General features: G+C 38.6%; 2 protein-coding genes across 8 annotated transcripts in view; one reads left to right on the plus strand and one right to left on the minus strand.

Annotated features, from left to right (window-relative positions):
- Nucleotides 1-1,331, plus strand: part of ZZZ3 (zinc finger ZZ-type containing 3) — a 62,062-nt gene extending 60,731 nt beyond the window's left edge. For 6 of the 7 annotated variants that reach the window (XM_075039208.1, XM_075039211.1, XM_075039207.1 and 3 more), the window contains exon 13: nt 129-1,331. In XM_075039208.1, the coding sequence (XP_074895309.1) occupies nt 129-273 (145 nt within the window). In that variant the 3' untranslated portion in view covers nt 274-1,331. The remainder of the gene's footprint in view (nt 1-128) is intronic. The other variant, XR_012652089.1, reaches the window with a different exon arrangement.
- A 2,071-nt stretch (nt 1,332-3,402) lies between these two features.
- AK5 (adenylate kinase 5) overlaps nt 3,403-14,847 on the minus strand; it is a 98,941-nt gene continuing 87,496 nt past the window's right edge. The window contains exon 14 of the mRNA XM_075039214.1: nt 3,403-5,120. Coding sequence (XP_074895315.1) covers nt 5,010-5,120 — 111 coding nt within the window. The 3' untranslated portion in view covers nt 3,403-5,009. The remainder of the gene's footprint in view (nt 5,121-14,847) is intronic.

The raw sequence follows: 14,847 nt of genomic DNA on the forward strand, positions 1-14,847 counted from the left end.
GGGGGTAATTGTACTTTACTAATAAATTGTTACCAAATTTGGTATGAATCTATTAATATGATCACTGTTTCTGAAAGTTAAAGAAAATACTTGACTTTTAAACTGTTATCTTTTTCTTTCCCTTGCAGTCTGCATGAAACAGAGATTCATAAGGAAGATCATCAGTTAGAACCTATTTACAGAGCAGAGACATTTTTAGACAGAGACTACTGCATGTCCCAGGGCACCAGTTACAATTATCTTGACCCAAACTACTTTCCAGCAAATAGATGACATGGGAAGCAGATCTACCATCTTGGGCTTACTATCCTCTTTGAAAAATAACAATGGCACCATTGTTAATTCTGTGCACATTTTGGAAAGACTCTGCTTTCCCTGAAATGTCGCTCACAGCATGACAGCTTCCTGGGTGTACTTGTCAAACTACAGCTTTGAGCTGTCATGGTTCTAGATCACTGAACAGCAGCTGAACATTCCTAGTGTGCAGAAGGTTTCACTGGGAGACTTTTCTTTCACCACATTAGTCATTTTTAGGTGGTGAATCTAAACACAAAAGAAAAACATACAAAAGGGTGAGCCAGAAATGAGAGCACACATTAAAGGTAGAGTAAATTCCAAAGGCTTTGAAGAACTTGGTTATAATGAGATCCAGAGGAGATGAAGTATTTATATAAAAACAGTTTAGTAGCTTGCAGTTTTGTTGTGAAATAGTTTTCAGCACAGTAACTGACTTCTTTAGGCAAGGTTTTAACCAATGACAGTGTTTGCTTCTAGGATGTACTCTAAAAAATACTCACTGTCTCAGCAATGGTTGGTTACAGGCCTTTATTAAATCTGAGCTGCTTAATCACATTGACTTCAATTTTTTTAATTTTTTTAATTTTTTTTTTTTTTTTTTTTTTTTTTTTTTTTTTTTTTTAAACCACGATGAACTCTATTTACCAACAGTGAAGCACTACAGGGAGCAACTGTGGCATTGCTTCCTTAACCAGCTCATGGTGTGTGAATGTTATAAAATTGTCACTCAGATATATTTTTTAAATGTAATGTTATATAAGATGATCATGTGATGTGTACAAAATATGGTGAAAAGTGCCAGTGGTAGTAACTGTGTAAAGTCTCTAATACTCAACATTAACTCCTTTAAAATAAAATACACAGCCTTCTGCCTCTGTATTTGGAGTTGTTAGTGCAACTCATCAAAGAAAACTGCCTAATATAAATCATATATATGGTAATAATTTTTCCTCTTTTGTAGTCTGCACAAGATCCATGAAAGATTGTATTTTTATTACTATTTAAACAGTGATTAAATTTAGCCTGAGCAGTGAGCAAGGGTTCACATGCATTCTTTTATACTGCTGGATTTTGTTGTGCATCATTTAAAACATTTTGTATGTTTCTTCTTATCTGTGTATACAGTATGTTCTTAAATAATGTTCAATTGTCAGGAGAACTGTGAGAAATAAACTATGTGGATACAGTCTGTTTATATATAGAATGCTTGCTGTGACTTCCTTTCTGTGTAGTTCTGACTTTTTAATCAAGATGGAAAACATTAAAAGGACATTTTAATACGTCATACAAATACTTACTATGCAGACCTGCAAGATGCCCAGCGCCTTCCTCTGCTGTTCGTTTCAATGGGAACTGATGGTGCTCTGCACCTACTAAAATCTGCTTTGCCTTTTGCAGGATTAGCATTTTAGTTTTCTCATATCTTACAGACTGTTCTTTTTCAGATCGCAGAAAATTCAGATTTTAGTAGCCTTGGTACACTGTATACCATTGTCTGAGAAGCTTTGTAATTATTGTGACATATTTTAGTTAATATATTTTCTATTGAAATGTACAGCTTGTGATTCAGAAACACTTGATTATTTTATAACTGTAATGGACTTCCAGTTGCTTTGATACTTGAATACTCAGAGTAATTAGCGAGAAAAGAAACCAATTTGACTTAAAAAGATGGCAATAAGAAGGGTAATTGGCTGGCCACACCTAATAACTAAGCTATAAACTGATCAGTATTAGTTTTGCAATAACTTTAGGTGTAGTTATTTTTTGCTTCAGAAGAAAAAATTTTTAAGCATTTAATCGATTTGGAAGGTAATACAGTACAGTTACTAAAACACTGAGCAAGTATCATATGTAAACATATCTCACGTATCTAGTGTACTTAAATAAATTCAATGAACCTTAGAAAAATACAACACAAAAATTCACATTATGTATTTTAGTTTTTAATTGGAAAAGATGCTGCTCTGAAAGGCTCTCTAATACCATAAAAATATGCTTTCCACATCATTCGTGCTGTTTATAGGAAGCTAGAGTTGATGAAGGTCTATCTATTATCAGGGAGAAAATCTGTGGTCATATTTGTTTTCTGTTGATATCCTGAAAAAATTATTGGAAGAAAATAACGAAAGTATATTAGTGAAAATATTCAGTCATCAATTTAGGATAGCTTGGGAAGAACAAAAAGGCATGGTATATTTTGATAGGACGAGAGGAAATGGCCTCAAGTTGCGGCAAGGGAGATTTAGGTTGGATATTAGGAAAAATTTCTTTACTGAGAGGGTTGTCAGACGTTGGAATAGGCTGCCCAGGGAAGTGGTTGAGTTACCATCCCTGGAGGTATTCAAAAAGCGCATAGACAAGGCACTTCAGGACATGGTTTAGTGGGCATGGTTGATGGTTGGACTCGATGATCTTGAAGGTCTTTTCCAACCTAAATGATTCTATGATTCTGTTCTATGATTTGAATGAGATTGGAAGCAGAAGGAGAATTTCAAGTCTGAATCACCCAAGAAAGAAGTGTCTTGGCTAAGTCCTCTTTTTATTGAATATGTATAAATATTTATATTTCCATATGCATGCATATACAGCTATTTCTCTTGCATACATTATGAACGTATGCAAATAGATATCTAATGCACATACACCCAATCAAGCATGGGAGTTTTTTTGTTTTGTTCCATAGAAAGACCAGAAGAAGCAGAAAGAAAAATTAAACTGAAACTGTATGTTAAATAATTTTTGTAGTTTGATTTAAAGGAAAAAAAAAAAAAGAGCAGATGATTGTTGCCTTTGTTCCCATCCCGCACAAGTATGATACTCTACACTTTTTAACTTATATTGTAATTAGAAGTAATAAAAAATACTCCAGAAAACCTACCCAGATGATTTACAACTTCATGGTAACTCCAGAATATTTTACTTTTTTTTGGAAAAATACTACACCAGACAGCGGCTAGTGCTTCAAGGCTCGGTTTAGAAAAACCTGCCTTTTCAAGCTGATGCATTCTGAAAATCTCTTGCTTAAAGCTGTTGTACTGCAGACGTTACTGGTCACTTAATGGCACTTGTCTGGAGCTGGAGAAGCGCTTCCTAGAGCATCAGAGGTAAAATGTAGGCTATAAAAGGACCCAGGAGAGAAGGAACATCCAGGATATGAAGGATAAGAACATACCTAAAACAGTCCCTTAAAAATAATTGAAATAGCATTTACGGGGCAAATGCCAAGGAAGAAAAAGAGAACAGAAGAATCTGCCCTGAAGGGAAAAAGGACATATTCTGTAAGCATGCTGATTTGAGCTATATTTTCAAGTCATGTACTGTGCTTTAAAAAGGATTAAACCCACATATACTGTAACAGAAATCATTACTCCTCATTTTTGTACATGTTTTATTTGTGTTACGTCTTGATTACAAGAAAGGTAACTTTAAAAATACAAATTTGCCGCATAAAGTACAACTTGACAGTAAGAGCAATCATGCAACCCACTTCAGCTGTGAATTCATCCAGTAGTTCCAATAAGAGGATGCAATTACTTTACAGGCATGTCAAACAAGCTTTTATTTAGCTATCAGAATACCAAAGAAACTCCACAATATTTTGGTTAACCTAACAGAAATACGGTATGTTTTTTACAGACTTTTTTGCAGATATTACGGATAAATGGCTTACTAAAGATGCAAGCAATATGAATCAAATAATCCCTGACATTTTCCTTCCCCCCTGCCCCCCACCAAAGTTTTGGTAATGCCAGTACAAGACACCGGATGATGACCTGAATTTTACATTTGAAATACTTCCGAAGTATGATTTAAAGACATCTTCATACATTCTGGCTCATAGTCAACATTATATGTAGACTTTAATATAGTAAAACTTCTGTTAATATGGATAATTGCTGGGTAGCACGTTTAACTATACAATACAATCATTATTTTCACTTCAGCTCACAAAACTGGGAAGTCATCATTTATAAGGTCCTACAGTTCCCAGCAGAAGACAAGGCTGTCTCAATGGTGTCTGCTCCATGATAATGGATTGACAGACTTCCACAATATTCAACTGTATGTTCACCTTCAATTAATTTTTCTTCTTGTAATACTGTTCTGGGGATGTGTGAAAAGTTTATTTAAACTTTTGGCCTGACTAATTCCAGCTGTCTTGCAGCTGCGGGGATGTGTGAAAAGTTTATTTAAACTTTTGGCCTGACTAATTCCAGCTGTCTTGCAGCTGCGTGTAACTGAGAACAGATTTTAGTCACTAAAGCCCAAGAACAAGCTAAGTGACATCACAAAAATTAATACTGTTAATTAGAAGAAAATAATAACCAATAGGAAACTTGTATGCAGTAATCTTAAAGTTAATATGCTAAATGGTGAATGATGGTTGAAGAGCTCACTGCTGGCCAGGCACTGTCTGATTTCCAATCAAATAAATGGATGAGATCATGAAATACAAACCAGAGCTGCTTTTCACCATGCTGCTTTTAACCCATGAAGAGCAAACAACCAATAAAACAATATACAGTTCTTAGTGTAGAGTTAGCATACAGACGACTTTCTATTGAGTGTATTTCCAGAACAAAGATTTCATCTAAAATAACATACCACATGCACAAAGTCCAGATACCTCTCAAGAAAGCAGTATTGCTTTGAACAGCATTTTAATCACGACTGTCAAGTGCACGTGAGGTGAGGCTGTGTATACACTGTTACTGCGTTTCTGTTGAAAAAGAAAATGCTGCCTCTTCCTTTTTCAGAAAAGAGTCAATTGTCTTGCAGATTTCCAGAAAAACATCCTCCTGTGTTCCTTCTGCATCAACCTGTGAATCAGACAAAAACCATTAGTTTTGATTAAGTTACAAAAAATCTCAGAATCTAAACATTGGCACAAAAATACGGTCCAATATAAAATAAAAGTTGTTCTGTTTCATGTTATAAGCATTCTGATGTAGAGGAGCAGATTCCATAAACCAAACTATTCACTGTGTTTCCACAGATTTATGTGGGAAGGTTCTGTAGGCTCCATCATCTGGAGCAAAGTACATTAATCAAATGAGGGAGCTTAAGCTCTTTCTCCTAAGTACTTACGTTTTAAAGTAAAATTACACCTTTGATATACAGAACAGTTTCCAAAGATTTTTAGAAACTATTTTAACACTTAATACCCTCCAAAAGAGTAACTTCGATATCATACCGTTAATGAGATGAATAGCACTGACTTGTTAATTTGTTTCTTGTCATCTGAAGTGTCAGAGTATGTAATGCTGTGACTGACCTAAAAGCTTTCAAACAGCAGTAACTTCGCAAGGTTGTGTGTTTCTGTGCATTTGTATTTGCAAGCTTGTTGAATTTGGTTCTGGTTTTATGATGACCTTTGGGCAACGCGTGTTTTATAGCGGCACTGGTTTTGTTGTATAAGAACTCACTTTCATTGAAGACATTTTTTTCTTTAACACCCCAAAGGTTGTTTTGGCCAGAGATTGTCCAGGCTGTTCCAGTTATTTTTCATGACTGGACTTCAATAAAAACAAGACCAATTTATTCTCCTATGCTGAGGAAGAGAGAGCTGCATTTAAGCAAAGAGGAATGATGTTTGTAGCCAGTAACACTTCTGTGTGTTCCCTAGGAAATGTAATGTAGCACTGAGCTTTTCTGAGCGATGAGTGTCATGTCCATCCCATGCAGTGAGTGTCATGCAGGTCGTACTCGAAGAAGGGGAGCTGTCTTTTCCCTTCACAGTAGTGACAGAAGAAGCTTTCGTGCTGGCTGTGTACACCATGCAGATTGCTTCTGCTGATTATTCAGCTCCTCTCAAATGCCTGGTGAAAGCCTTGATTCTCTACTCAGAAGTGAGCTTCCTCTCTGCTTCTCCATGCTTAGTCTTTCATGCATGTGTGCCATGGAGTTTGCACACATTTAAATGGACCCATGACAGCTTTTCTAAAGCCTGTTTTTCTGAGCTATTGCTGCATTTTCATCTCCAAGTTGCTGACTAGGATGCCAGACAATTGTAATGTTTGAAGGGGACATTCCTGACCATCATACTTTCTGCCACCTCTTTGTTCTGCAGCAGAATAAAAGGAGTTTCAAACTCCAAAACATGTATTTTTGAAATAGGCCATGAAATTCTTCTCAGATGCGGTGTTGACTTGCAGCCAGCTCCTGTACAATCTGACTGCACTCAATGTACGTTTAAGTCGCTCAGTGCTAAGTCTTGCGTGGGTGTCAGCAGCTGCTCTTCGCAGAGTTCCAGCAAGGGATTGCATGCACGCTCCGTAGCTTGGTTTTGCTCTTGGTGGCATCCGCAGATGCTGAGAAGTTTGGTCCCTTGCTGAATCCTGTCGGAAGTGCTGGCACATCCAGCCAGTCTACCTCCACACACAGCAGTGCCAGCACTGGAAATGACCAGCCTGGCCAACCTTTAAGGAGCCGTGCCTGACTGGGTCCAGTCCCCTTGGACTCACTGCAAGGGTATCTTACAGTCCGAGTTGAACTACCCCCTCCTCTCCCCTCGCAAGCTTTCAGAAGCACGGTTCTCTTGCTTCCCTTGCTCTCTATCATGTCGGTGTTTGCTGACATTGGTGCTTTATGTAATGCTGAAGTACGGACATGCTGGAAGAGTTTGTGAAGCAGCAGGTGGTGCCTTAGAAAGGTCAGTTCTCAAACAAGGCCTGCATGCCTTTCAGAAGCTTTCTATGCCACAGAAACAAAGGGGTTAGGAGGGGGTTACTTTCTCGTAGCAAAGAGAAAAGGGGAACAGTGAACCATTCTGGACCAGATGCCTACCTTCTCCACTTGCAATAAAACTAGCAATTCCAATCTCAGCTGCTATAAAGCAGCTTGTTTCGTCTGCCTCAACTGCCGAGACACCTATTTTCATATGGCTATCCCACAGGAAATACACTTCACAAAGGGTGAAGGCCACAGCCATTTCAAAGCTCTCTTGTGTTAATATGTATTTTTACTATCTCTTTATTCCATAAATACATCTGCACTGGCTAACTGATCTAATCTAATCAGCACAGCTGATTGCCATTGGCCTTCCGGTGACCTCTTCTAGAACTGGGACTGACACTCATGTCTAGATCTAGGCAGTTGTGATGAAGAAATTGCCGCCCTTTATGACTAGCTGGAACGCTGACTTCCTAACACTCACAGTAAAATACGGATGAGCATGACTAATGACAGCCCCAGTGCTTCCCATTCTGGCCTGCTAAATAACAAACGTCCAATTCATAAAACCAACCTAAAGTTGTGGCACAAAACTAACTTAATGTGACAATAATTCACAGCTAGTACTACAGAAATTCAGTGACACTCTGCAGCTCCAGGAAAGAAAATTTTGTATTTCTCTTTCTCAGTTTATAATAAAGCTTATAAATTAGGACTGTTTTCAAGATTATTCAAGGCTACTGGCTTCTCATAAAAGCAAGATCCAGATACAGTTTTCCATGGTGCTTCCAGTTTTGAAATGCTACTATGGCTTTAGGTAACTTCAAATACAGAGAAATTTAATGAGCTCATATGAAAAATTACTAATCATCTCCATAGTACAATATTGCTCCTTTTGGCATTAAATTCAGCCAATTAAATTATCTGTCATCAAATCTCCATTTGTTGTAGGTTTGGGGATTTAGAACCCTAAATGCATACTGCCACTGAGAAAACCCCAACTGTCTGTAGACAGGATGGGTGAGGACCACTGTTTTCAGAAAGACAGACTGAGACTCTGGAATAAACTCACTAGTTAGAAGCTTCTTATTGAAGGTCAGCCAAGTCCAGCTGTGTTGTCACTAACATTTATTTCTTTGTCATTAAAAAGAGTGTTAAAAACCTCTCTGAGGCAGTGCAGTACCTGGTTCTCAGAGCAATGGATCAAGCTGTCTGGAGATCCAGTGGAAACATGCTGCCCCGATACCTATTTGCATTTGGCATGAATTTACCGCTGTGTTTTATCTATAATCCCCTGCTAGTGTTTCTGATGTATCTTTCTAGACTGGTGTCTCATCTAATGGGTCACAAGCCACCAAGGGGAGTGACATAGAAACACTTGTTCCTTTGTTCCCCACCTACTTACCTACCAGGGTTAATGATTCTCTGACAACCTTTCAAAAGATGGAAATAAATTACATACCTGCTATCATTATTACCATTTATTATCCCTTCCCTAAAGGGAAAAGTACACATTTGCCCCTCCCCAGAGACACTTCTAACAAAGGATCAGCGTGAGAAGGCTCAGAAGTGGAAGATCTTGAGAGGGTGGATGGTCACTTTTTGTCTCATAATGGTTATGAAAAATGTTTGTGGTAAGAATCTAATAACTACTGCTTACCCAGCATGTGACTTCAACTGATTTTAGAAAGAAACGGTAGAACAACACTGTGAAAAAAGAAGAAAGAAAAAGAAAAAAAAAAAGAAAAATGCATTTTGGTTGAACTTTGTAGTCTCAGCTTCCATAGCATGTGATCTGAAATAGTGAAGGTGTTTGGACATCCTTGAAAATCCTCTGCTCTGGACTGCCTACCTTATTATACTCATGCCCCTTTTCCTCAGATGACTTTGAACAGGGAACCTGCATTTAAGACACCTACTAGGTGTCTTACGTTACCTAGGTAGGATCAGTTTTGTCTTCCTTGACTACCAATGCATTGCTCTTCTCTATTACTTATTACCCTCCTACATACTGTCACTTGAAAAAAGCTTTAAAGGATGAGTCAGATATTAAAAACAATCAGGTTTTTTTTCTCCCTTTTTTCTTCATTGACAGAGGGCCATATATTCAAAGGTATTTACATTTAGCCACATTAAGACACAAGTAGGTGCCTACTGAAATTTCAGATGCACTTTTCTGTCCATCTGCCTTGGAAATCACTGAGAAATAAACTTAAAAACAAAAGTATCTACCTGCTTACTACAGCTACCATAGTGCATTTTGTTTCATTTCATTCATCTGAAACATCTGATTCCCACAGAATCAGGCAGCTTGCAACTGTTGTCTTTGTGAGTAGTGCTTGCAATCCTTGCATTTCCAGTATGAGGTCTTTGTTAAAAAGCACCTGTTTGCTGTCCTTAGCAGCAGGTGGGTGTTCTGTAAATGACTATGAAAGAAATTATGGAATATTAAACTATATCCCCAAAACATGATTTTTTAAAAACTAATTGGAAAATTTCTAAATTATTGTTACAACTACTTTACCTTCCAGAACACAATTTAGAAACTTAATGCTTTAGCAGAAAAGTGAGCAGAGGACACTAATTCTTTGCCCTTCATTCTTCAGTCAGTTTATCTTCCCTTGTAAATACATCCCCATGAGTTACATCACAGTTCTTCATCTCTGCTGGGTGGCTGGAAGGATCACTATTATTTATTCCTGTCAGGTTCACAGATGTTTCATCTGCACCCAAAGTCTCCACCCTTTGTGCATGCCTCACACTTCCACTGCTGAGCAGAAACACTAACAGGTAATCTTGGTCAAAGGGAAATTTCAGACGGAGTCCTGATCTTTGGCAGCTTCATCAGGTCACTGTTCTTGTTCAGAGGTCAGGGGAATGGAAAAATGTTCCATTTCCAAATATCGTAATAGTTATTTATGAATGCATCAATACACAATTGTGGTGGGTTGACCCTGGCTGGATGCCAGGTGCCCACCCAAGCTGCTCTATCACTGCCCTCCTCAACTGGACAGGGGAGAGAAAATATAAGAAAAGGCTCATGGGCTGAGATAAGGACAGTTTAATAAAGCAAAAGCAAAGGTCACACGTGAAAGCAAAGGAAAACAAAATATTGTATTCTCTACTTCCCTTCAACAGGCGATGTCTGGCCACTTCCTGGGAAGCAGGGCTTCAGTACCCATACCGGTTGCTCCAGAAGACAAATGTAAATAACAAAAGTCATCCCCCCCTGTTTACTTAGCTTTTATTGCTAAGCTGACGTCATATGGTATGGAATATCTGTTTGGTCAGTTTGGGTCAGCTGTCCTGGCTATGTTCCCTCCCAAGATCTTGCCCACCCACAGCCTACTGGTAGGGGGGAATGTTGGAGAGAGAGCCTTGATGCTGTGCAAGCACTGCTCAGCAGTAGCCAAAACACTGCTGTGTTACCAACACCCTTCTAGCTACCAATACAGAGCACAGCACTGTGAGGGCTGCTATGGGGAGACTTAACTCCGTCTCAGCCAGACCCAATACTCTAGGTTTACAGAAGGTCATAAAATTTTCATTGATTAAAATGGGAATGCTGTTACAACAATACACCCTTGTCTCTTCTGTGCAAGTAAAGCGAAGTGAGACTTTCTAATGACTGCAGAGGAAGCTAGGTCAGACTTGAGTTTTTCTGCCTCTACTGTGTTTATTGGGCTCCTTCCATCCACGCGTAACACCAATTCCAACACAGAGAATAAGGAAGCTAATTTGATAATGTAGTCTCAAGCACACCTTGATATGGCATGACAGATCAGTTCCTCCTCCACTGAGTGCTCATTTAACATCTAATTCCCACACCAGACTTTTTGCTGGCCTTATGGCCAGAACTGAATTTTACATTTGCACATTTAATCTGCCTGTTTCAGGACTGAAAACTTTTAGGCTGGATAGGACAAGTTAAATACTGTCCTGACTTCAGCTGGAATAAAGTTAATCTTCTTCCTAGTACCTGGTATAGTGCTGTGTTTTGGATTTAGGATGAGAATAACGTTGATAATGCACTGATGTTTTAGTTGTTGCTAAGCAGTGTTTATACTAAGTCAAGGATTTCTCAGCTTCTCATACTGCCCTGCCAGTGGAGGCTGGAAGTGCACAAGAAGTTGGGAGGGGACACAGCCAGGACAGGTGACCCAAATGAGCCAAAGTGGTATTCCATACCATATGACATCATGCCCAGTATATAAACTGGAGAAGTTCGCTGGGGGACACTGCGGCTCAGGGATTGGCTGGTTATCGGTCAGCGGGTGGTGAGCAATTGTATTGTGCATCACCTGTTTTTATATTCTATTGTTATTATTATTAATATCCCTTCCTTTTCTGTCCTATTAAACTGTCTTTATCTCAACCCACAAGTTTTCACTTTTTTTGTTTTATTCTCCCCCCATCCCACTGTAGGGGGGGAGTGAGTGAGTGGCTGTGTGGTGCTTAGTTACCAGCTGGGGTTAAACCTTGACAAACATGTACCACCATTGCCATGTGCTGTTCCCAATCTGTGGAAAACCTTGCCCAGTCCTAAATACACTTAAAATGGAGAAATCAAATAATACCGATATGCCAACCCTAATTTCTTGTTAAACAGGTCTATTTAACAATTCTGATTTTCTTTTCTGTGGCAAAGCAGGGACTGGGTGCTACAGTTAAGCCCTACAAGACAAGGTCACTTACACAATTAAACACTATTTAATCTACAATTATTAGTGGTTCTTAGTCATACATTGAGGTAAGCTGGCTAGAAAAGGTTAATGCTGAATCTTCATGGCAGTTAGGTCAGATTTAGACTCTACTATTCCTCTTAAAATCTCAAAATCCACTCCTCTGAATTCTTAAGAAAGCACATGGCTGGAATCCCAAGGGACATAAAGCTCACATGGGCTTTCCACTGAACAGCTGCTTCTGGTGAAAAAAACAAGCCTGGGCAGGAATAACTTTGCAGAAGGCAGCAACTAAAGATTCTTTTAGACCCTTCTTCTCTTTCCCTCTTAAATAGCTTCTCTTCAGATGCTTTGGCCATCGCTTATCCTGGGATCACAGACTGATCTGGATCTGCGTACAGCACCTTCAGGTAAGACATCACTTCCCTGAAGCTATTGGATCGCACCAGCTTTGCCTGAGAAAGAGTGCACAAGCCTCTGGTCTGTAGTTACATGAAGATCCATGCATTATTTTAAAAAAAAACCATGAATGTAGATGAGAGAATTTATTTTAAGGGGTCTTTAAATCAACACTTCTAAATTAACTTTGGTGGCTTTGCTTGAAACAGATTAGGAAACATATACACAGTTCTTTCAGTGAGCAGAATTATAGAGGCAGCATCATCTTAATGGCTGCATTGCAACCAGCGCTGGTCAATGTTGCAGAGTAATAAAACCCACTTAGGAATGAATGAATTCCCGAAGCTGAAAACATGTGGTGTTGTAATTAAAATCAGGAAGAAAAATATTAAACATGTTAGACTGCCTCTAGGTAAAGTTTCAGTCTTCTGTGTATGTATGTGATATAACAAATAACAAAAAAACAAAGACTATTTTAGCCTAGCCCGCACAAAAAAAAAATTGCAGTCAGAAGTATTACTGAGGCAGTTTTTCTGCTTTCCACCTGAATTCCTTTTCTTCATTCAGAGAACATCAGAGTGGCTGCTAATGTCAATGCTTAGCAGTCTGTAAAATATGTTGCTATAAATAAGAAACTAATCCCGTGTCCTGGGCATTACAAACTTCCCCTTCACTCTCTGCTTTCTTCAACACATGTAGCTTAAACATATCCACCACTAAGTTTAAAAACTGTAAACCTAAATGTCTGTTCTCTCTTAATTTCCCACATAGCTAACAGTTACACATTTTGTGTTATCTAGTTCTCTTTGTTTCAAAACAGCTGTTGACCAAGACTTAACTGTCTTTTCTTTGTCTTTATTCTTTAAATTGTTGAGACAAATAAGGTATAGGGTTGTAAGATGTGCATTTACAGAATAATAATACAGGTTGGAAAGAATGTCAGTGGGTCATCTAGTCCAACCTCCTGCCCAAAGCATGACTGGGCACTGGAAGGATGCCACTATGCTAGGCACTATGTTTGAGTTGAGTCATTGGCCAAGTCAGACTGTATGATTAAACTCTTTTGAGTTCACTTATCCAGGAAAATTGCCCAGAAAAATTTCCTAAACAAGCATTGCTTCCAGAAAAACTACTTTGTTTCACAGTATTTAATGTATTTCCAAAACTGAATGTTTTTGGTTTTTTTTTATCCGAGCACTGTCCACTGCAGAACTGATAGGGAATATTTGAATCAGAATAGCTATTGCAGTCAATTGGCCTGTGCAAAAAAGTGCTCAGACCTACTTTTCCACCTTCACTATAGGTGCAAAGTAAACTTTAAAATAGATACCCACAACTGTTCAACAACACTTGGTTAAAAAAATCCCTTCTCTCACCCATGAACAATAAAACATTAACATGCCTCTTGTATGAAAACTACACTTGCTTCTGCTTCTTGCTGTACAGGCACCAGGGCTGCAGGCTTGTACCCCAGGCTGGCTGAGGGTGACAAGGATAGCCTTGGGAGGATTAATTTTAAAAGCCTACCTCTGCTGAGTATTTCGGCAGTGTTCTCTAAATGCTGATAAATAACTGAACATCATAAGGGTTGGGGGTAATCTCCCTACTTTACTTAAATCCATAATGGAATCACATCTTTGATAGCAGATGTGTATTTCATCAGTTTAGTAAAAAGTGGATGAGGTAGACATTTCAATACAGAGTACCTGTGTTCAATAAAAATAGAACATGTTTTTCAACCTTAAAAAGACTTTTTACATGATAATTTTATATAGCTGATTTTACAGAGCTTTCAGACCCAATAGGTCCACCCAGAAGATGGAAGTACATTGAACACCTACATTCATCAGAAGCAAGTACCATGTACAGACATTGTAAGAAAAACAGTGTAAGCATTGTTCAAGCAATGCACGAATATTTTCTAACATGCAAACACACAACGTCAACTCCCCCCAAAACTGATGATAAAAGTGTACAAAGCACATAAGGGACCAGGCGAGTCCCTTAAGGAACTAATGAGCTATAAGCTTTCAAGAAAAGACTGCATGTTTTGCCATTGCACAGATTGCATAGGAGTTGGAGAAGAAACTTGCAGCAGAAGTATTAAGGAAGGACAAGGAGAGTCTACATCAAGTGAAATACGGCAGACCATGAATGCAAAATCTGTGTGAAAGTATTTAGTGTAGTTTCATTCTCTTAGAGGCTGTCACTTCCCTGATGCTTCAAAAAGGGAAACACTGTGGTAGGCACAGCTCACTGGAATAAAATCTTAGAGATACAGAGAGCTCCATTTTCCTTTGCATTGCACTGAGTTGGTGTACTGCATATTGTACTGAATTCCTAATTAGATGCATCCTTGCAATGGTAGCTCATCAAAGAAAATACAAATAAAACCAGATAATCATTCTTAAGCTTAAAAAAGAAAAGTAATTGGGGATTTTTTTTCTGTCACTCTGGAGTTTGCCTTCTGTGCACTTATTGTGGGGTTAGCAAAGGACAAAAATCAGGACTCTCCCTTTGAGTATCATTTTTCTCAGGATTATGTCATTTACTCTGTTCTCAGGTCGGGATATGGGTGCATAAATTAAGTGCGTGTTTCTCTTTTGGGAACTCTGCAGAGGAGAAAGGTTTGGGATATGTCATTTGCATGTTTGTTACAGCCTCTAGAAAAAAGCTCCCATAATATTTCCAGAAACTATTATTGGATTCTATCCCTTTAAGGACAAGGAGGATCAGTAGGACTAGATCTTTCTGTAGCTGAACATGAAGGACAGTTTGCCATAACAGAGCAGAG

The sequence above is a fragment of the Buteo buteo genome, chromosome 10, assembly GCF_964188355.1.
Source record: "Buteo buteo chromosome 10, bButBut1.hap1.1, whole genome shotgun sequence".
In the NCBI taxonomy this organism is placed as follows: Eukaryota; Metazoa; Chordata; class Aves; order Accipitriformes; family Accipitridae; genus Buteo; species Buteo buteo.